The sequence below is a fragment of the Oncorhynchus mykiss genome, chromosome 17, assembly GCF_057628025.1.
Source record: "Oncorhynchus mykiss isolate SJ-2025 chromosome 17, ASM5762802v1, whole genome shotgun sequence".
Classification (NCBI taxonomy): Eukaryota; Metazoa; Chordata; class Actinopteri; order Salmoniformes; family Salmonidae; genus Oncorhynchus; species Oncorhynchus mykiss.
Window position 1 is genome coordinate 48,257,715 of NC_143038.1, and position 24,257 is coordinate 48,281,971.

The following is a 24,257-nucleotide window of genomic DNA, read 5'->3' on the forward strand; positions in this document are numbered from 1 at the left end:
CACTAACCCTACCCCATAACCTCATCCCTAACATGAAACCTACCCCATAACCTTATCCCTAACACGAACCATACCCCATAACCTAATCCCTAACACGAAACCTACCCCATAACCTTATCCCTAACACAAACCCTACCCCATAACCTTATCCCTAACACAAACCCTACCCCATAACCTTATCCCTAACACTAACCCTACCCCATAACCTTATCCCTAACACAAACCCTACCCCATAACCTTATCCCTAACACGAACCCTACCCCATAACCTTATCCCTAATACTAACCCTACCCCATAACCTTATCCCTAACTTATAAAGAAGGTTTGTTTGGCTACCAGGTATCTTTGTCATTGCTGTCTCTTTTTTTGAAACATTGGCTTGTCTCATGGCAGGATGTAAGGTATTTTAAACATGACCACCTTGTTATGTAGATGAGCAGTCATAGTTGACCAGACACTAGTTCTGTTAGGACATGTGTTTACAGTAAACTAACCCCCGCCCCCTCGACCTAGACTGCATGCCATTCCAGAACACTGCTCCCACCCTGCTGTCTTCCATGTTCACTCCTCCACAGATCTGGCAGGACTGCATAGGTTTCAATATGAAGCAATATGAAGGAAACTAAATACAGGGATTGCTTACACCTATCCAGCTATTGTGAAACGGAGTGACTGAGGAGAGGTGGAAGGGGACAACTTTCTGTTATGAGATGTAGCCCAGTTGTTGACCCTAATGACTGAGCATGACTAGGACAGATGTAGCCTAGTTGTTGACCCTAATGACTGAGCATGACTAGGACAGATGTAGCCCAGTTGTTGACCCTAATGACTGAGCATGACTAGGACAGATGTAGCCCAGTTGTTGACCCTAATGACTGAGCATGACTAGGACATATGTAGCCTATTTAGTCTGACTGCTCCTCTGCACTAACAGTAACTCAGGGTTCATGAGTACAGTCTGAGACAACAGATAAGTAGCCTCTGTGTGTGAGACTACACACACCAGTTCTATAAATCAATCTAATATTGCTATGTAGAACTAGGTATGCAGTAGGGGAGACCGGGGTTGGTTGTCACACGTTTTACTCTCGTGTAGTTCTCAGCACCAGTATATCTTACAAGACTCTTTTCAACATTATAGAAAGAAACCTTTTGGAACAGGAAAAGAAGCACTATAGCATACATAGTCTTAGAACTAGCCAAGCCTTTCTTTGATCAAACAATATTTCAAACAAAATTCTGGATTTTTTGACTTGAGAACAACATATGACATTTTGAGTAGGTTTGTGTGGGTGTGTGTCAGAAACAATGTGTGCGGCAACAAACCCAGATGGCGCAGATTCCTCTGCCCAACGGATGTATACATGATGCATCGGGGAGATGCCGTTTAGACATCGTTTGCAAATTGGCAAGACGTCTCAGATGTATTTAGAATATCTACATTCTAAATTCTACATCGTTTACACGTCGGCCAGGCATCAACATTATTTTCTGCTGTCGGCGACGTCTTTCCTCTGTGTAAACGCTCTCCACACTACATATTCCCAACACATTTTGATATGTCGGCCAAAAGGGTTTGTGTTTACTGGTAAGGGAGGTCTTTATAGCAACAGCACAAAAGAGCTTGGGATTTATTGTATACTGGCAGTGGCAATGTCCCCAATTAATATATGGTTATAATGGAGTTGATAGGGCCAACCAACCAAGTTCCATGTGACAATCCCCCCCCCAATGCTAATTACCACATGGCTTGACCTAGCAACTTAGAAATAGGTTTGGGATGGAGTCTTTCTGCTTTTTAATAAACATAATTTCATAGTTCTAAAGATTTATAAAGAACTTTATTTTACTTTCTCTTATGAAATACACAAATTCCTCTCATCTCAGGGGTTAAATAGATGGTGAAAATCCACACACTGAATAACTACACTGGGAATACCCACACACCTTTAGTTTCAACCATTCTAATTTCTCTGTGTCCTGCACCTATTAAAACAGCTGGACGTGTGCCTTAAACTGCAGCTGAAAACGCGTAACCATAGCGACATTCTTACCTCTCCCAGTTTTCCCAGTTTCACGTACGTCTCCAGCTTTCCAAAGCCAATGTCAGACTGTATGGAAAAATACACAAGGTAGCATAAAGTTATGCAACACCCAATTCCCCCTATGTGAGAAAATAATTGCCCCCTTACGCTCAATAGCTGTTTGTGCCCAATTTTTGCCCACTCTTGCTTGCAGAACTGCTGTAGATCAGCAACATTTGTGAGTTTTCAAGCATAAGCTGCTCATTTTAAGTCCTGCCACAACATCTCAATATCTCAATTGGGATTAGGTCTGGACTTTGACAGATGGCCTGATATTCTCCTGTAGAATTCTCTGATACAGAGCAGAATTCATGGTTCCTTCTATTAAGGAAAGTCGTCCAGGTCCTGAGGCAGCAAAGCATCCCCAAACCATCACACTAACACCACTACGCTTGAATGCTGGTATGAGGGTTTTACTGTAGAATTCAGTGTTTGGTTCTCGCCAGGCATAATGGGACCCATGTCGTCCAAAAAGTTGACTCAAGTTTGCTAAAAAGCACCTGGAAGCATCTGGATGATCAAGACTCTGACAATGTTTTTAGGACTCTGTTTTATGGACAGATTATTCAAACGTATAACTTTTTGGATGCCATGGGTCCCATTATGCCTGGTGAAAACCAAACACTGCATTCCACAGTAAGAACCTCATACCAACAGTCAAGCATGTTGGTCATATGATAGTTTGGGGATGCTTTGCTGCCTCAGGACCAAGACGATCCAAAAGATACAATCAAATGGCTAAAAAGCAACACATTTTAAGTTTTGGAATGGCCTTGTCAAAATCCAGGCCGAATCCCAATTGAGATGTTGTGGGAGGACTTGAAATGAGCAGTTCATGATTAAAACCCCACATGTCACTAGTTAAAGCAGTTCTGCATGGGAGAGTGGGACAAAATCCTTCCACAGCGTCGTGAGAGACTGATCAACAACTACAGGAAGCGTTTGGTTGCAGTTATTGCAGCTAAAGGTGGCACAACCAGTTATTGAGTGTAAGGGGGCAATTACCTTTTCACAAAGGGGAATTGGGTGTTGCATAACTTTGTTTATCAATTAAATGAAATAAGTCTGTAATTGTTGTTATTTGTTCACTCACTCAGGTTCCTTTAATCTAATATTAGGTTTGGGTTGAAGCTAGAACATTCAGTATAGAAAAAACATGTACAATCTGAGAAATGTAAATAGGGAAAAATACTTTTTCATGGCACTGTATGTAAGGTTATGACCATATGGTTTAGGGATCATGGTGTTGGGTACAGGGGGTAGTCTACTGACCAGTAAAGCCCGCAGGGACATGCGGCTGAGGGGTTTGATTTAGGGTATTAGGGTATGCGTGTATTAGGGTACTGCAGTATGAGTGTAAAGGGGTACAGGGTACTGAACAGTGATGACTGTCACGACGTGTCTGAGTGGATTGATTTAGGGTGTTTAGGGTATAGGGGTATGGGTGTATTGCGGTATGGGTATATAGGGGTTTGAGGTATGTGATACTAACCAGTGAAGCCTGTAGTGACATGCAGCTGAGGGGTTTGGGTTAGGGTATTGTGATATTAGAGCAGTTGTTCCCAACAAGGGGTACTAGGACCAGTTGGGGTACTTGGTCTATCCACAAGGGGTACTTGAAGACTCATGGGACCATAGGCCTACTGGTAAAATTCAAATGAGAGGGTTCTTCAGGGGTACTCCAGGCAGAGCAAAATTCACTTGGTAGTACAGTAACCGAAAAAGATTGGGAACAACTGTATTAGGGTATAGGGGTACTAACCAGTGAAGCCCGTCGTGACATGCGGCTGAGGGGTTTGCAGGGAGGAGAGTTGTTCTCATTCTCCATTTCTCTCTGCATCTGCAGCTTTTTGAGGATCTCTGGAGGCAGGCGGATGTCCATGGGCAGAGACATACGCTTACTCACATCCTGCAGAGAATCAATCAGTCATCGATATGCAACACTCACACAATCATTATTTGTGCAAATACACAAATCATAAATGGGCAATATTCTCACATGACACATTGGAACAGAACAGGTTTATTATTGTTGTTGTTATTGTTATTATTTATTCCTCCATCCACCACCCTCTTTGGAGGACTTTGTTTTACTAAAATAAATGCCATTTCTTTTACATACACATTATTCATAACTTTCACATACATGGTACTTCTATACACAGTATTACATGACACAAAATATAGTTTGATTTACACATTAAATGGTATATGGTATTTTCGGTCCTAACTATTACAGATCATGTGCTGTTAATCCAACCCCGCCTATCTCCGTAGCCCACCCTGCCTATCTCCGTAACCCACCCCGCCTATCTCCGTAGCCCATCCTTTCTCAATTTCCATGTGCCATATATTTTTCAACTGTGCTTCTGAACTCTGAACCTTTCTAATCTCATAGTATCCAAAGAGTATTGCTAACAGTATTATTGTGTAATGCTAAATGATTGACTGACTTTCCAAATGGCCAACAGTGCTATTTGTAGGGTTAGTTTTAGGTTAATGTTGTGGTCGGTTTTTTATAGTGTAGAGGTAAGGAGTGATTGTGTCTACTTAAAGCTAGGGATGATTAGACGATCATTAGTTTGAGAAAGTAATCTTCTGTTTGTGTTTCTATTCTGTCTGTGGTTCTGAATGCAGACCTGTCTTAATGTAGGACAAGACGAATCAATCCTCTTCTGTTAATCTGTTCTTCCACCCTATGACACAGTTTCTCCTGTGAGTGACTATCTATCGCACACTTCCCCCTCTGCACCACACTTCTGGAACTGTCTGAAATAAGGTGTTTGTGTGTATGTGAATTTCCCCAGGGTGTGTGTGTGTGTGTGTGCGTGTGCATGCACAAACACGTGTTTGTGACTGTCGCTCTTTGCAGTTATTTTTGTTGAAAAGCAAGATGGCTGAATTTCGAACTAAAGGTGTCTGGCCCGGCGGGTTATGTGGAAAAGAAAGAACATTCAGACGATGGCTTGTAATTCCCTGTGGGCTGTGTAGCAGCTGCTGCTGCTCTGAGGCTGAGAGGAAGTTATAACCACTCCGTTTTGAGAGGGAGGAGAGGAACCCAGTCAGTAGCTCTTATATTATAAAGGTGTAATAACTGGTTTTGTAAAAGGTGTTATGAATGTCTTATGTATACCCCCTTCAAGTAAGGTTTGACCTACATTTGTACAGGAGGCTACATTTGCTTTAGTGTCCCTCTCAGTATAGCAGTTCCTCTCGGATTGAAACCACATTGGTGTTGTGAGCTAGACTATACTAATTGGCATGTCAATGTGAACTTTATCATTTCTAAACGTTCCTATTTCTCCTTCTCCCCAACTCTCCCTCCCTGTCTCACCACCATAGAGAAGTGTCGGTGGGGTGCTTTGCTGCGGTACTGGAGCTGGGAGGGGGACTGTGCTCCGGGCGTGGCTGGCTCAGGGCTCACTGGACTGGGACTGGCCTCAGGGTGCAGCGACGGCAGGGTCAGGCTGTCTGGAGTCAGTGCTGCAGGTCAGACGGAGAGTGAGAACGCACACTTTAGAGTTATGGAAAACTAACACACAGATGCTGAGAAATACTCCATATTGTAGCCTTAAACACACACGGACAGGCTTGCTTGAACATCCTCTCTTCAGTGTTGTACACAGCAGATTGAGTGGACAATTACACTTTACAAATAAAAAAGACACAGCACTCATTCAGATACTACACAAGGCTGCATCAGCTACAGTGTGGAAATATGTGCATGTGTTTACAGTCCTCTGAACAGCTTGTGTTTCAGCCTTGGTTTGATCCTGTGTGTGAATGGGTTGTTGGTCTAGCTGCTGTTGGATGTGTTTGGAGTGGATATGTCTGTTCCATCGCATCGACTGACACCTCTGTGTATGTGTGTGCGTGTGTGCACATGCGTATGTGTGTTCAGCCTGCTGCCTCTCGGGGTGTTTGATGTAGACTGCGGTGAGCTCTTCAACTCCGTGTTTCCATGGGGACACTGATTGTTAACAAAAGCGTGTGAGCATGTGGCTAAACGGAGGGAGATATCCTCTCTCTCTCAGAAGGCAAAGACATCAACTCAATGACTATTCAACGTAATTTCATTGAAATGAAGTGATAACATCAAATCAATGTGTCACATGCGCTGAATACAACAGGTGTAGACCTTACAGTGAAATGCTTACTTACAAGCCCTTAACCAACAATGCAGTTAAGAAAAAGTGTAAAAAAAGAAGTTAAAAATAACAATCAAAGAGCAGCAGTAAAATAACAGTAGCCAGGCTATATACAGGGGGTACTGGTACAGAGTCAGTGTGCGAGGGCACAGGTTAGTCGAGGATGGTTTCAACCAGTGTGTGCCCAGTGAGCTCTCGCTCTCTGTCTACTTATTCTCTCTGACAAATACAGTATCACAGCCTGTTATTAGTGGAAATTAAAAAGCCCTGGCTACTCCTACATACACAGAGACTCACACAGAGACCATTTTTGGGTGTACATCCATGCAGGTGGTGATGGAGATTTAGATGTTAGATTTGAGTTGAGCTAAAAGTTAGGAGGCAAGTAGCTCTGTGTTTAGAAAAATAAGGTGACAAAAACAGATGTGACAAAAGAGCGATAGAGATCAATGAAGGAGAGAGAGGGGGAATGAAATGAAATGGAATGAAGTGGCAATAGATGAATGGTTCTAAGTTTGATTAATATTCCTGCTGTGAGTGGGCACAGACAGAGAGAGAGAAAGGGAGCCTGTTTGGCTCATAATTTAAATATCACAGTTACAGCAACCCTTTGATCTGACTGCTCTTAATTGGAGCCAGGTCAGGTGAGACATGCACACACACAATGTTCTAGTCCGATCCTGTCTGCTCTTAATTGGAGCCAGGTCAGGTGAGACATGCACACACACAATGTTCTAGTCCGATCCTGTCTGCTCTTAATTGGAGCCAGGTCAGGTGAGACATGCACACACACACTGTTCTAGTCCGATCCTGTCTGCTCTTAATTGGAGCCAGGTCAGGTGAGACATGCACACACACAATGTTCTAGTCCGATCCTGTCTGCTCTTAATTGGAGCCAGGTCAGGTGAGACATGCACACACACACTGTTCTAGTCCGATCCTGTCTGCTCTTAATTGGAGCCAGGTCAGGTGAGACATGCACACACACAATGTTCTAGTCCGATCCTGTCTGCTCTTAATTGGAGCCAGGTCAGGTGAGACATGCACACACACAATGTTCTAGTCCGATCCTGTCTGCTCTTAATTGGAGCCAGGTCAGGTGAGACATGCACACACACAATGTTCTAGTCCGATCCTGTCTGCTCTTAATTGGAGCCAGGTCAGGTGAGACATGCACACACACAATGTTCTAGTCCGATCCTGTCTGCTCTTAATTGGAGCCAGGTCAGGTGAGACATGCACACACACAATGTTCTAGTCCGATCCTGTCTGCTCTTAATTGGAGCCAGGTCAGGTGAGACATGCACACACACAATGTTCTAGTCCAATCCTGTCTGCTCTTAATTGGAGCCAGGTCAGGTGAGACATGCACACACACAATGTTCTAGTCCGATCCTGTCTGCTCTTAATTGGAGCCAGGTCAGGTGAGACATGCACACACACAATGTTCTAGTCCGATCCTGTCTGCTCTTAATTGGAGCCAGGTCAGGTGAGACATGCACACACACAATGTTCTAGTCCGATCCTGTCTGCTCTTAATTGGAGCCAGGTCAGGTGAGACATGCACACACACACTGTTCTAGTCCGATCCTGTCTGCTCTTAATTGGAGCCAGGTCAGGTGAGACATGCACACACACAATGTTCTAGTCCAATCCTGTCTGCTCTTAATTGGAGCCAGGTCAGGTGAGACATGCACACACACAATGTTCTAGTCCAATCCTGTCTGCTCTTAATTGGAGCCAGGTCAGGTGAGACATGCACACACACACTGTTCTAGTCCGATCCTGTCTGCTCTTAATTGGAGCCAGGTCAGGTGAGACACGCACACACACACTGTTCTAGTCCGATCCTGTCTGCTCTTAATTGGAGCCAGGTCAGGTGAGACATGCACACACACAATGTTCTAGTCCGATCCTGTCTGCTCTTAATTGGAGCCAGGTCAGGTGAGACATGCACACACACACTGTTCTAGTCCGATCCTGTCTGCTCTTAATTGGAGCCAGGTCAGGTGAGACATGCACACACACAATGTTCTAGTCCGATCCTGTCTGCTCTTAATTGGAGCCAGGTCAGGTGAGACATGCACACACACACTGTTCTAGTCCGATCCTGTCTGCTCTTAATTGGAGCCAGGTCAGGTGAGACACGCACACACACACTGTTCTAGTCCGATCCTGTCTGCTCTTAATTGGAGCCAGGTCAGGTGAGACATGCACACACACAATGTTCTAGTCCGATCCTGTCTGCTCTTAATTGGAGCCAGGTCAGGTGAGACATGCACACACACAATGTTCTAGTCCGATCCTGTCTGCTCTTAATTGGAGCCAGGTCAGGTGAGACATGCACACACACAATGTTCTAGTCCGATCCTGTCTGCTCTTAATTGGAGCCAGGTCAGGTGAGACATGCACACACACACTGTTCTAGTCCGATCCTGTCTGCTCTTAATTGGAGCCAGGTCAGGTGAGACATGCACACACACAATGTTCTAGTCCAATCCTGTCTGCTCTTAATTGGAGCCAGGTCAGGTGAGACATGCACACACACACTGTTCTAGTCCGATCCTGTCTGCTCTTAATTGGAGCCAGGTCAGGTGAGACACGCACACACACAATGTTCTAGTCCGATCCTGTCTGCTCTTAATTGGAGCCAGGTCAGGTGAGACATGCACACACACAATGTTCTAGTCCGATCCTGTCTGCTCTTAATTGGAGCCAGGTCAGGTGAGACATGCACACACACAATGTTCTAGTCCGATCCTGTCTGCTCTTAATTAGAGCCAGGTCAGGTGAGACATGCACACACACAATGTTCTAGTCCGATCCTGTCTGCTCTTAATTGGAGCCAGGTCAGGTGAGACATGCACACACACACTGTTCTAGTCCGATCCTGTCTGCTCTTAATTGGAGCCAGGTCAGGTGAGACACGCACACACACACTGTTCTAGTCCGATCCTGTCTGCTCTTAATTGGAGCCAGGTCAGGTGAGACATGCACACACACACTGTTCTAGTCCGATCCTGTCTGCTCTTAATTGGAGCCAGGTCAGGTGAGACATGCACACACACAATGTTCTAGTCCTGTCTGAGATGGGAGATGTATATCTATTGAAGTGAATGATGTAGTAAAGGGCAGACTGCAGGCTCTCACATGGCAAGTTAGGAAACACAATCATTGGAGGAGTGGACAGACATGAAGGGCTCTATTTCTTGCTGGCGTTAAGGCGGCTTTCGTGTCAAACGTATGTTAGTTTGCAATTTCGTCATGTAAAAACGGGTGCACTGGCATTTTCCAGCCATAAGGTTTGGCAATTCACCTGTCTTATATCATTTTCCAGCCATAATGTTCGGCAATTCACCTGTCTTATATCATTTTCCAGCCATAATGCCATGTTCGGCAATTCACCTGTCTTATATCATTTCCCATCCATAATGTTCGGCAATTCACCTGTTTTATATCATTTTCCAGCCATAATGCCATGTTCGGCAATTCACCTGTCTTATATCAGCTCGCTTGCGCTCAGATGGGAGGCCCACATTATTTTAGCCATGTAGGTCCCGTTTTGGACGTGATTAAACCCCCCTCCATGATGTAGGCTACGTGTCCATGCCCATCATGAAACGAGAGACCTCTGAATACCGGGGAACCTCGTATTTAGAAGTTATCTGAAAACTGTAACCTGTAAAAAATGGCTTGTTTTTCAAACAGCAATGCGTGTCTTTTTATCCTGTCGATTAAATCATTACATTTTACATGTATTTGCTTGTTTTTCAGTTTAATTTTATTACAACCTATCTTATTGGGGCGGCAGGTATCCTAGTGGTTAGAGCATTGGACTAGTAACTGAAAGGTTGCTAGATTGAATCCCTGAGCTGACAAGGTAAACATCTGTCATTCTGCCCCTGGACAAGGCAGTTAACCCACTGTTCCTAGGCTGTCATTGAAAATAAGAATTTGTTCTTAACTGACTTGCCTAGTTAAATATATACAGTGCCTTGCGAAAGTATTCGGCCCCCTTGAACTTTGCGACCTTTTGCCACATTTCAGGCTTCAAACATAAAGATATAAAACTGTATTTTTTTGTGAAGAATCAACAACAAGTGGGACACAATCATGAAGTGGAACGACATTTATTGGATATTTCAAACTTTTTTAACAAATCAAAAACTGAAAAATTGGGCGTTTTAAAATTCCACCTCTCTAAAAACAAGTCTCTCACCGTTGCCGCCTGCTATAGACCACCCTCTGCCCCCAGCTGTGCTCTGGACACCATATGTGAACTGATTGCTCCCCATCTATCTTCAGAGCTCGTGCTGCTAGGCAACCTAAACTGGAACATGCTTAACACCCCAGCCATCCTACAATCTAAGCTTGATGCCCTCAATCTCACACAAATTATCAATGAACCTACCAGGTATCTCCCCAAAGCCTTAAACATGGGCACCCTCATAGATATCATCCTAACCAACTTGCCCTCTAAATACACCTCTGCTGACTTCAACCAAGATATCAGCGATCACTGCCTCATTGCCTGCATCCGTAATGGGTCAGCGGTCAAACGACCTCCACTCATCACTGTCAAACGCTCCCTGAAACACTTCAGCGAGCAGGCCTTTCTAATCGACATGGCCGGGGTATCCTGGAAGGATATTGATCTCATCCCGTCACTAGAGGAGGCCTGGTTATTTTTTTTTAAATGCCTTCCTAACCATCTTAAACATCTTCAAGAAATGTAGAACCAGGAACAGATATAGCCCTTGGTTCTCCCCAGACCTGACTGCCCTTAACCAACACAAAAACATCCTATGGCGTTCTGCATTAGCATCGAACAGCCCCCGTGATATGCAGCTGTTCATGGAAGCTAGAAACCATTATACACATGCAGTTAGAAAAGCCAAGGCTAGCTTTTTCAAGCAGAAATTTGCTTCCTGCAAAACTAACTAAAAAATGTTCTGGGACATTGTAAAGTCCATGGAGAATAAGAACACCTCCTCCCAGCTGCCCACTGGACTGAAGATAGGAAATACTGTCACCACTGATAAATCCACTAAAATTGAGAATTGCAATAAGCATTTTTCTACGGCTGGCCATGCTTTCCACCTGGCTACTCATACCCCGGTCAACAGCACTGCACCCCCCCCCCCCCCCCCCCCCACAGCAACTCACCCAAGCCTTCCCCATTTCTCCTTCTCCCAAATCCAGTCAGCTGATGTTCTGAAAGAGCTGCAAAATCTGGATCCCTACAAATCAGCCGGGCTAGACAATCTGGACCCCTTCTTTCTACAATTATCTGCCTAAATCAACCTCTCTTTCGTGTCATCTGAGATTCCCAAAGATTGGAAAGCAGCTGCGGTCATCCCCCTCTTTGAAGGGGGGGACACTCTTGACCCAAACTGCTACAGACCTATATCTATCCTACCCTGCCTTTCTAAGGTCTTCGAAAGCCAAGTCAACAAACAGATTACCGACCATTTCGAATCTCACCATACCTTCTCTGCTATGCAATCTGGTTTCAGAACTGGTCATGGGTGCACCTCAGCCACGCTCAAGGTCCTAAACGATATCTTAACCGCCATCGATAAGAAACATTACTGTGCAGCCGTATTCATTGATCTGGCCAAGGCTTTCGACTCTGTCAATCACCACATCCTCATCGGCAGACTCGACAGCCTTGGTTTCTCAAATGATTGCCTCGCCTGGTTCACCAACTACTTCTCTGATAGAGTTCAGTGTGTCAAATCGGAGGGTCTGCTGTCCGGACCTCTGGCAGTCTCTATGGTGGTGCCACAGGGTTCAATTCTTGGACCGACTCTCTTCTCTGTATACATCAATGATGTCGCTCTTGCTGCTGGTGAGTCTCTGATCCACCTCTACGCAGATGACACCATTCTGTATACTTCTGGCCCTTCTTTGGACACTGTTAACAACCCTCCAGGCACGCTTCAATGCCATACAACGCTCCTTCCGTGGCCTCCTATTGCTCTTAAATACAAGTAAAACTAAATGCATGCTCTTCGACCAATCGCTGCCTGCACCTGCCCGCCTGTCCAACATCACTACTCTGGACGGCTCTGACTTAGAATACGTGGACAACTACAAATACCTAGGTGTCTGGTTAGAATGTAAACTCTCCTTCCAGACCGACATCAAACATCTCCAATCCAAAGTTAAATCTAGAATTGGCTTCCTATTTCGCAACAAAGCATCCTTCACTCATGCTGCCAAACATATCCTTGTAAAACTGACCATCCTACCAATCCTCGACTTCGGCGATGTCATTTACAAAATAGCCTCCAATACCCTACTCAACAAATTGGATGCAGTCTATCACAGTGCAATCCGTTTTGTCACCAAAGCTCCATATACTACCCACCATTGTGACCTGTACGCTCTCGTTGGCTGGCCCTCGCTTCATACTCGTCGCCAAACCCACTGGCTCCATGTCATCTACAAGACCCTGCTAGGTAAAGTCCCCACTTATCTCAGCTCGCTGGTCACCATAGCATCACCATAGCATCACCCACCTGTAGCACGCGCTCCAGCAGGTATATCTCTCTGGTCAAACCAATTATTTCTTTGGCCACCTCTCCTTACAGTTCTCTGCTGCCAATGACTGGAACAAACTACAAAAATCTCTGAAACTGGAAACACATCTCCCTCACTAGCTTTAAGCACCAACTGTCAGAGCAGCTCACAGATTACTGCACCTGTACATAGCCCACCTATAATTTAGCCCAAACAACTACCTCTTTCCCTACTGTATTTATTTTATTTTGCTCCTTTGCACCCCATTATTTTTATTTCTACTTTGCACATTCTTCCACTGCAAATCTACCATTCCAGTGTTTTACTTGCTATATTGTATTTACTTTGCCACCATGGGCTTTTTTGCCTTTACCTCCCTTATCTCACCTCATTTGCTCACATCGTATATAGACTTGTTTATACTGTATTATTGACTGTATGTTTGTTTTACTCCATGTGTAACTCTGTGTCGTTGTATGTGTCGAACTGCTTTGCTCTATCTTGGCCAGGTCGGAATTGTAAATGAGAACTTGTTCTCAACTTGCCTACCTGGTTAAATAAAGGTGAAATAAATAAAAAATATATATTAAAAAATAAAACTGGAAGCTGGTTGAAAGAATGCCAAGAGTGTGCAAAGCTGTCATCAAGGCAAAGGGTGGCTACTTTGAAGAATCTCAAATATATTTTGATTTAACACTTTTTTTGGTTACTACATGATTCCATATGTGTTATTTCATAGTTTTTATGTCTTCACTATTATTCTACAATATAGAAAATAGTAAAAATAAATAAAAACCCTGGAATGAGTCGGTGTGTCCAAACTATTGACTGGTGCTGCATATTGGATCTTTTTCCAGCTACTGTGAAAAATGTGGATGTGTGTAAAAACCTCCATAGTCTGCTGTGTTTTATTATTAATATTATAGAATTATGCTCCAACGCCAGCAAGTGCACTGAAAAATGTAATAGTGAAAATAGCTACAAATATTTCTGACTCACCCCTGGACCTATAGTGCTACCGCCTGTGCTTAGATTTACTACTGCATTAGGTTTGTTAAAATGGAGCCCTTAGATTTACTACTGCATTAGGTTTGTTAAAATGGAGCCCTTAGATTTACTACTGCATTAGGTTTGTTAAAATGGTGCCCTTAGATTTACCACTGCATTAGGTTTGTTCAAATGGAGCCCTTAGATTTACTACTGCATTAGGTTTGTTAAAATGGAGCCTTTAGATTTACCACTGCATTAGGTTTGTTAAAATGGAGCCCTTAGATTTACTACTGCATTAGGTTTGTTAAAATGGAGCCCTTAGATTTACTACTGCATTAGGTTTGTTAAAATGGAGCCCTTAGATTTACTACTGCATTAGGTTTGTTAAAATGGAGCCCTTAGATTTACCACTGCATTAGGTTTGTTAAAATGGAGCCCTTAGATTTACTACTGCATTAGGTTTGTTAAAATGGAGCCCTTAGATTTACTACTGCATTAGGTTTGTTAAAATGGAGCCCTTAGATTTACCACTGCATTAGGTTTGTTAAAATGGAGCCCTTAGATTTACTACTGCATTAGGTTTGTTAAAATGGAGCCCTTAGATTTACTACTGCATTAGGTTTGTTAAAATGGAGCCCTTAGATTTACTACTGCATTAGGTTTGTTAAAATGGAGCCCTTAGATTTACCACTGCATTAGGTTTGTTAAAATGGAGCCCTTAGATTTACTACTGCATTAGGTTTGTTAAAATGGAGCCCTTAGATTTACTACTGCATTAGGTTTGTTAAAATGGAGCCCTTAGATTTACCACTGCATTAGGTTTGTTAAAATGGAGCCCTTAGATTTACTACTGCATTAGGTTTGTTAAAATGGAGCCCTTAGATTTACTACTGCATTAGGTTTGTTAAAATGGAGCCCTTAGATTTACTACTGCATTAGGTTTGTTAAAATGGAGCCTGAACTGTCTGCTGACTTTAGGTTCCTCACTACATGTGATTTCTAATGAAACTTATGGTTGTAGGCTACTAATATGTTTCTACAGCGTTGTAGGCTACTAATATGTTTCTACAGAGTTGTAGGCTACTAATATGTTTCTACAGAGTTGTAGGCTACTAATATGTTTCTACAGAGTTGTAGGCTACTAATATGTTTCTACAGCGTTGTAGGCTACTAATATGTTTCTACAGCGTTGTAGGCTACTAATATGTTTCTACAGAGTTGTAGGCTACTAATATGTTTCTACAGAGTTGTAGGCTACTAATATGTTTCTACAGCGTTGTAGGCTACTAATATGTTTCTACAGCGTTGTAGGCTACTAATATGTTTCTACATCCATTCTTCTCTGGCTGGCTCTGTTAAAAGTTAGTATGACAGTGATTGATGTAATCATCTGAACTGATTTGATTTATCTTTCCATCAGTACACTTGTTAGAATATCAAAAATGATGATTTAATTGAGAAGCTGCACTGGATATTAACTAGGTATTAGATTGACTTAAAGATTAGGCTGGCAGTGGCAGGCGGGTGGCCTCCCTGGTACACAAACATACACACACATACACACACACACAGCTAGCCCTGCAGTAGTGGAGTGGTAATTGTGTTAGGCTTGTGTGTTAATCCAAACTGATTTGGGATGTCTCATTAGGTTAGCTGTAACACTGTAGATGTGCGGTGTGTGTGCATGTCTGAGATTGTTAGCCTGTGGGATATGATACTGAATTAATCAGCCTAATTCAGGTGTGACTGACTTTTCTTTGTCATTTTAAGTTTGATGTAGCTGCTTACCAGCTGAGAAGGGCTACTGAAGGGGATATTATGTTGATAAAACTTCCCTAACGAACCTAGATGGTAATTCTGATCTGCGAGCTGATTGTGTTATTCTCTTTTTTTGCAATAAATGTGACCACTGTAAAGACAGCTCCTCTGATGTGACCAACTTATTGTGTGTTATGGTATTTAAGTGTCAGGGAATTTAATTGAACTATATTTTAACATGAAAAAAAAAAACATTATTTGAAGGTCTGTTGCTGATGTTTCCCAACCTCATTAGGAGTTGAAGGAACATCCAGAGAATGTGGTTAATCCTGGGAAAAATGTGAGCCAAGTCCGTCTCCAAACATGGACAGACAGTTGGACAGCTTTGCCCTGATTCAAATCAAGGATTACTTTGACATTTTTGTTCAGTTATTGTCTGAAATAGGCTGTGATGGAAGAAGGGGTTGTGAAGGCCAGAATGTCTGGATTGACAGAGAGCCTATTAACACTTCTATCACTCACTCACTCACTCACTCACTCAGACATTGAGTTCTCTCTGCATCAGGGGATACAGGACTCTCTGGGGTTAGATCAGACACAGCTGCTTCCCCCAGACAGCTGATGACGGCTGGCATCACACAACGCTACATTCCCTTCCATCCAGACCTCTATTCTGAATCCCAGTGTGCTCCATGTTGTTCTTGTCTATAACTGTTCTGTAATCTTTCATGTACATGTATTTTATGTGGAACCCAGGAGTAGTAGCTGCTGCATATGTACCAGCTAATGGGGATCCTAATAAACTCAACTTATGTACAAGGTTAGCTGCCTCAATAGTGAGAGAAGTAACTATGAGGTCAAGTGTTGCTGTGTCAAGTGTGCATGAGAAATGGTGAACAGCATGAACACCAAGAACACACTGTTTAAAAGGTTTTGAATTTCTTCTCAATTTGCTCTATTGGCATGACGTAAAAATGTACATTTTGCCAAAGCTCCCTTTGGAGATTTACAATATTGATATAATTAAAATAATAATAATCAATATTGTGAATATTGTTTTATATCACTGCTGCAGGGATGGGTGTGACCCAATAGACCACACCGAGGGAGATTTGCTTGTATAAATGTGTCTTGAACCCTGCTAATCAGCCTCAGCTCCTGGCATCCCCTATTACACTCTCACACCTCTCTTTCCCCTTCACATCTCTTCCATATCTCCACTAAGAGCTTGTATAAATGTGTCTTAACCTCTTCTAACCCCCAGCCTTCCCTCAGCCCAGCCGGAAATCAGTGCTACTAATCAGGCCGTGGAGACTAAGTGGGGCTGGTACAGAGATGACTGGGCTGGTGGTTTGATTATAAACGGATCCAAGAATGGCCTGATCCATGAATGGAGGGAGTAATGTAAGATCTGGGATCAGGACTTTGAGCTTCCTGTGTCTAAATATAGTCCCAATACGCTGTGAAAGGGACTGGTCATTCCTTAGCAACGCTCATAGCAGCAAGACCCACTGGAGACAAGGACAGAGGAGAGGATTGTTGTGTCATTGGGCATTGTTGGGTAGAGTTAAAGGTCTTACCCTGAGTGTGTTGGATGTTGAGCTGGTTGATTTGCTCGGTGAACTCGTTCTCCTCTATGGTTTCGGTGCGAGGGACGGACAGAGAGAAACGTCGCTTAAAGTTCTTCATCTTGTTAATGTTGCAGAGGAGCAGTACCTGATGAAGAGAGCGCGGGACAGTCAGACAAGGCATACGTGTAGGGAAATGACTGGGTATTGAACCCTGTTTTTCTGTATTACTCCAAGCCATGTTAGCCCACTGAGGTAAAGCCAAAGCATTAGCCCAGGGAGCTACAACAAAGCAAAGTTACTCAAACAACACCATGTCCTTTACTCTCTTACAGTAAAAGCGTCCAACTCTACAACCACATTTATATAATTTCAACCACGACTAACCATAACCCCTTGGGTGAAAAAGAATAACGATTAGACTGTCTGAACAGAGGAAAGTGAATTTGTAACTTCTTTGTTATCACTCCTGATATCTCCAGGAGTGGTAAGTATAATTGTTGTCTTCATCTGTTGTCTAGTACTGTCTTTTTGCTAGCTAGGGCCATCTACATTAAAGGGGAACTTCACCACTAGACACTATTTGGGGTGTTTTTTTTCCAGTCTTCTTACATAATGAGGGTGTTTGACATAAATATGCACTAGAGGTCTACCGATTATGATTTTTCAACACCGATAGCGATTATTGGAGGCCAAAAAAAGCAGATACCGATTAATCGGACCATTTTTTTTTATGTATTTGTAATAATGACAATTACAACAATACTGAATGAACACTTATTTTAACTTAATATAATACATCAATAAAATCAATTTAGCCACAAATAAATAATGAAACACGTTCAATTTGGTTTTAATAATGCAAAAACAAAGTGTTGGAGAAGAAAGTAAAAGTGCAATATGTGCCATGTAAGAAAGCTAACGTTTCAGTTCCTTGATCAGAACATGAGAACATATGAAAGCTGGTGAATCCTTTTAACATGAGTCTTCAATATTCCCAGGTAAGAAGTTTTAGGTTGTAGGAATTATAGGACTATTTCTCTCTATACCATTTGTATTTCATATACCTTTGACTATTGGATGTTCTTATAGGCACTTTAGTATTGCCAGTGTAACAGTATAGCTTCCGTACCTCTCCTCTCTCCTACCTGGGCTCGAACCAGGAACACAGCGACAACAGCCACCCTCGAAGCAGCGTTACCCATGCAGAGCAAGGAGAACAACCACTCCAAGTCTCAGAGCGAGTGACGTTTGAAACGCTATTAGTGCGCACCCCACTAACTAGCTAGCCCTTTCACATCACTTCGTTACACCAGCCTAATCTCGGGAGTTGATAGGCTTGAAGTCATAAATAGCAGAGCTGCTGGCAAAACGCACGAAAGTGCTGTTTGAATGAATGCTTATGAGCCTGCTGGTGCCTACCATCGCTCAGTCCGACTGCTTTATCAAATCATAGACTTAATTATAACATAATAACACACAGAAATGTGAGCCTTAGGTAATATGGCCGAATCCGGAAACTATCATGTCGAAAACAAGACGTTTATTCTTTCAGTGAAATACAGAACCGTTCCGTATTTTATCTAATGGGTGGCATCCATCAGTCTAAATATTCCTGTTACATTGCACAACCTTCAATGTTATATCATAATTATGTAAAATTCTGGCAAATTAGTTCGCAATGAGCCAGGCGGCCCAAACTGTTGCATATACCCTGACCCTGCGTGCAATGAACGCAAGAGAAGTGACACAATTTCCCTAGTTTAATATTGCCTGCTAACCTGGATTTCTTTTAGCTAAATATGCAGATTTAAAAATACACTCCTCAAAAAAATAAAGGGAACACTTAAACAACACAATGTAACTCCAAGTCAATCACACTTCTGTGAAATCAAACTGTCCACTTAGGAAGCAACACTGATTGACAATACATTTCACATGCTGTTGTGCAAATGGAATAGACAACAGGTGGAAATTATAGGCAATTAGCAAGACACCCCCAATAAAGGAGTGGTTCTGCAGGTGGTGACCACAGACCACTTCTCAGTTCCTATGCTTCCTGGCTGATGTTTTGGTCACTTTTGAATGCTGGCGGTGCTTTCACTCTAGTGGCAGCATGAGACGGAGTCTACAACCCACACAAGTGGCTCAGGTAGTGCAGCTCATCCAGGATGGCACATCAATGCGAGCTGTGGCAAGAAGGTTTGCTGTGTCTATCAGAGTAGTGTCCAGAGCATGGAGGCGCTACCAGGAGACAGGCCAGTACATCAGGAGATGTAGAGGAGGCCGTAGGAGGGCAACAACCCAGCAGCAGGACCGCTACCTCCGCCTTTGTGCAAGGAGGAGCATGAGGAGCACTGCCAGAGCCCTGCAAAATGACCTCTAGCAGGCCACAAATGTGCATGTGTCTGCTCAAACGGTCAGAAACAGACTCCATGAGGGTGGTATGAGGGCCCGACGTCCATAGGTGGGGGTTGTGCTTACAGCCCAACACCATGCAGGACATTTGGCATTTGCCAGAGAACACCAAGATTGGCAAATTCGCCACTGGTGCCCTGTGCGCTTCACAGATGAAAGCAGGTTCACACTGAGCACATGTGACAGTCTGGAGCATGTCAGCACATTCAACTATGTAAAGAAAAAAGTATTTAATAAGAATATTTCATTCATTCAGATCTAGGATGTGTTATTAGTGTTCCCTTTATTTTTTTGAGCAGTGTATATACATACTTCTGTGTATTGATTTTAAGAAAGGCTTTGGTGTTTATGGTTAGGATCGTTGGAGCAACGACAGTCCTTTTTCGCAAATGCGCACTGCATCAATTTTATGCAACGCAGGACACGCTAGATAAACTAGTAATATCTTCAACCATGTGTAGTTATAACTAGTGATTATAATTGATTAAGTTTAATGCTAGCTAGCAACTTACCTTGCCTTTTTACTGCATTTGCGTAACAGGCGGGCTCCTCGTGAGGCAGGTGGTTAGAGCGTTGGTTGGACTAGTTAACCGTAAGGTTGCAAGATTGAATCCCTGAGCTGACAAGGTAAACATCTGTCGTTCTGCCCCTGAACAAGGCAGTTAACCCACCATTCCTAGGCCGTCATTGAAAATAAGAACGTGTTCTTAACTGACTTGCCTAGTTAACCAGTTGCATCTCTAGGGGCGCTATTTCATTTTTGGATAAAAAACGTTCCCGCTTTAAGCGCGATATTTTGTCACGAAAAGATGCCCGACTATGCATATTGTGCCCCAGAACTCATTCTACAGGCGAAACCAAGATGATACGTCAAACAGGAAATTAGCAGAATTTCTGAAGCTCTGTTTTCTAATGTCTCCTTATATGGCTGTGAATGCGACAGGAATAAGCTTAGACCTTCTGCCGTTTCCCCAAGATGTCGGCAGCATTGTGACGTATTTGTAGGCATATCATTGGAAGATTGGCCATAAGAGACTACATTTTCCAGGGGTCCGCCCGGTGTCCTTTGTCTAAATTTGTGCGTAATCTTCAGGTGCGGGCATTTTCTCCTGGGATTCAGGAGAGAAAGCACACTTCCATGAACGATATATCATCGAAGAGATATGTGAAAAACACCTTGAGGATTGATTCTAAACAACGTTTGCCATGTTTTCAGTCGATATTATGGAGTTAATTTGGAAAAAAGTTCGCGTTTTGAGGACTGAATTTTCGTTTTTTTTTGGTAGCCAAATGTGATGTACAAAACGGAGCTATTTCTAATACACAAATAATATTTTTGGAAAAACTGAGCATCTGCTATCTAACTGAGAGTCTCCTCATTGAAAACATCTGAAGTTCTTCAAAGGTAAATGATTTTATTTGAAGGCTTTTATGTTTTTGTTGAAATGTTGCGTGCTGGATGCTAATGCTAATGCTAACGCTAAATGCTAATGCTAAATGCTACGCTAAATGCTACGTTAGCCATCAATACTGTTACACAAATGCTTGTTTTGCATTGGTTGAGAAGCATATTTTGAAAATCTGAGATGACAGTGTTGTTAACAAAAGGCTAAGCTTGAGAGCTAGCATATTTATTTCATTTCATTTGCGATTTTCATGAATAGTTAACGTTGCGTTATGGTAATGAGCTTGAGTCTGTATTCACGATCCCGGATCCGGGATGGGGAGATCAGAAAGGTTAAATAAAGATTAAATAAAGGTGTAAATTAATTGGCAAAATCGGCGTCCAAATTTACCGATTTCTGATTGTTATGAAAACTTGGAATGCGCCCTAATTAATCGGTCGACCTCTATTATGCACTATAGCTGTATTTTTGTGCCGGGAGAGTTCAACCAATGATGTCACTGGTTGATTGAGCCTGCTGTCTTATCTAAAAATGAATGGTGTCATGTTTTGTAGCAATTATTGTGGCCTTTGTGTTTCAACAATTGCACGATCACGCTAGCAGCGAGTAGGTAAGGTTTTCCTTGTTCAATACAGCCATTGGTTCCTATCTGCCAGGACTTTGCAGGATGTCTAGGTTGACTCATTTGTCCTGGCTTTGTAAAGACTAAAGCCTGACGGGAGCCATACTTTCTTGTTCCCACTCTCGAAGGCAGGCTTTTCAAAACGAGAGCAGTACTAGTTTAGAGTTTCACGGAGCTATGTTACCGTGCACTGTCTATCCAAGAATGCTAAATAATTAGCTACAATGGCTGCTTCTGATGATTCCTCTTTCCAAGAAGAGCTGGACAACCAAACATTTTTTTTTCTTTTACATAGGAACATATTATTTAGTTGAGCCAGAATACACTGAAGAGGAGTTGAGACAGTGAGAATAATTGCGAGACCAGCTGGACCAGGACTCAGAATGGTAAATGACAAACGAGTAAGTTGTTTTGCTGTTGGTAGCTAGCTAGCAATATAAGCTTTTTTTTACACAAGGCCGTGTTGTTCAATACAATTTGGTGATCAATTCGGCCATAACAGGGCTTGCTAGTACCATAGCTGGCCAAATTTAGCTAGCTAGCTGTGTTTACTATACCTAAAATGTACTGTAGTCTAATGTTATCGCTAGCTAGCTAACTAGCCTAGCTAGCCTCAGTGGTTCTCTCATTAGGAGCAAAACTGTAGAAATGTTTTGATGATAATGGCAGAGGGTAAAATAATGACTTTGGCTTGAGGAATAATATTATTCTTGGAGTAACTAAACCTGTGTGTAGTAGCTAGCTAGCTAACATGTCTGTGAGATGTCTCATGCTACACCATGTTGCTACAGTAGGAATACAGACAGTACACAATGATTACTCATGAATGTGTAATAGCGTTTGTCTTTCTCACAGACAATACCGCTTGGATACAAAGAGGTTGAGGACTCGAGAAGATGTGAAAGGTCCCATAACAACGATCTCCCCTTGTATCAAAGTGACTCAGAACACCTCACTGCACCACCCAAATACACCATTTTCAAGTATTCCCTTTATAGAACTCTAGTATTTATTAAAGCGTTAGTAGTATATTTGTCTTTTGTATATGTCATACATTGCCATAACTGTTCCTTCATACTGATGTGTAAACTCACCTCGGTCTCCAGAGCAAATACATGCTTTCTTGAATACAAGCCATGTCTACTTATGCTGTAGTAATCAGGTTTCCATCTAATTTGCGACAGACTTTCATGCGATTCATCTAAAATCGGCATAAATAAAATATGAACATTTTCCCAGCAGAGATGTTTCCATCAAATTGACTTGTTGCAGATAAAAGTCTGTGCATGATGATGTAGTGCACATAAAAAAGTTTGCGATTTAAATTCCCATTAAGTAAATGCGTTTCCATCACATTTGCAACCCTACTGATGGTTTTGTATAGTGAATGTGCACTATCCTGTATTGGCATGTGCGCTCTAAAAAAACAGCTTGCGGATACAGTGCAGGTATAGCCTACATGATGAGATTATTATTGACAAATGGCAGCCAAGCATCGATCATCACGTCACCAGAATAGGACCCTCAATATTTATTGGAAAGGAGCATCAAGCTAATGACCTTGCACTTTCACCACCCTGTGAAGTTCATCATAACTTATTTCATATGGAAAGTCCAATAAATTGCATGATTTCCCGAGTCGTAGTGGAAGGACCACAGCATATCTTCACGTGATTAAGTTTACTTCGATATGATGGTTATTACGCTGATCAAAAATATAAACGCAGCCTGCAACAATTTCAGTTATTTTAGTTATAGTTCATATAATGAAATCAGTCACTTGAAATAAAGTCATTAGGAACTAATTTATGGATTTCACATGATTGAGAATACAGATATGCATCTGTTAGTCACAGATACCTTAAAGGTAGGTGTGGATCAGAAACCAGTCAGTGACCACCATTTCCCTCATGCAGTGTGACATCTCTTTCCCATAGAGTTTGATCAGGCTGTTGATTGTGGCCTGTGAAATGTTGTCCCACTCCTCTTCAATGGTTGTGTGAAGTTGCTGGATATAATCGGGGATACTGGAACAGGCTGTCGTACACGTCGATCCAGAGCATCCCAAACATACTCTAAGGGTGACATGTCTGGTGAGTATAAAGGCCATTGCAGAACTGGGACATTTTCAGGTTCCAGAAATTGTGTACAGATCCTTGCGACATGGGGCTGTGCTGTAAAATGAGGTGATGGCGGCTGATGAATGGCACGACAATGGGCCTCAGGATCTCGTCACGATATCTCTGTGCATTTAAATTGGCATCAATAAAATGCAATTGTGTTCATTGTCCTAGCTTATGCCTGCCCATACCGTAACCCCACCGCCATCATGGGGCACTCTGTACACAACATTGATCTCAGCAAACCGCTTGCCCACGTGACACCATACACACTGTCTGACATCTGCCCAGTATAGTTGAAACTGGGATTCATCTGTGAGGAGCACACTTCTGCACCGTGCCAGTGGCCATGGAAGGTGAGCATCTGCCCTCTGAAGTTGGGGAAGCTCATCGAGCACACAGATGAACTTCCCCGAGACAGTTTCTAACAGTCTTAGACGATCTAGCAGGTGAAGATGGATGTGGAGGTCCTGAGCTGGCGTGGATACACGTGGTCTGCGGTTGTCAGGCCTGTTGGGCAAACTGCCAAATTTGATAAAGCAGAGGTGGCTTTTGGTAGAGAAATTAACATTAAATTCTCTGGCAACAGCTCTGATGGACATTCCTGCAGTCAGCATG

General features: G+C 42.7%; 1 protein-coding gene across 1 annotated transcript in view; it reads right to left on the minus strand.

Annotated features, from left to right (window-relative positions):
• LOC110494387 (cyclin-dependent kinase 18) overlaps positions 1 to 24,257 on the minus strand; it is a 62,355-nt gene that overhangs the window by 14,918 nt on the left and 23,180 nt on the right. Inside the window, exons 2-5 of the mRNA XM_036950442.2 lie at positions 17,086 to 17,221; positions 5,419 to 5,567; positions 3,847 to 3,993; positions 2,055 to 2,111 (exon numbers count right to left, since the gene is read on the minus strand). Of these exons, the coding sequence (XP_036806337.1) occupies positions 2,055 to 2,111; positions 3,847 to 3,993; positions 5,419 to 5,567; positions 17,086 to 17,194 (462 nt within the window). The 5' untranslated portion in view covers positions 17,195 to 17,221. The remainder of the gene's footprint in view (positions 1 to 2,054; positions 2,112 to 3,846; positions 3,994 to 5,418; positions 5,568 to 17,085; positions 17,222 to 24,257) is intronic.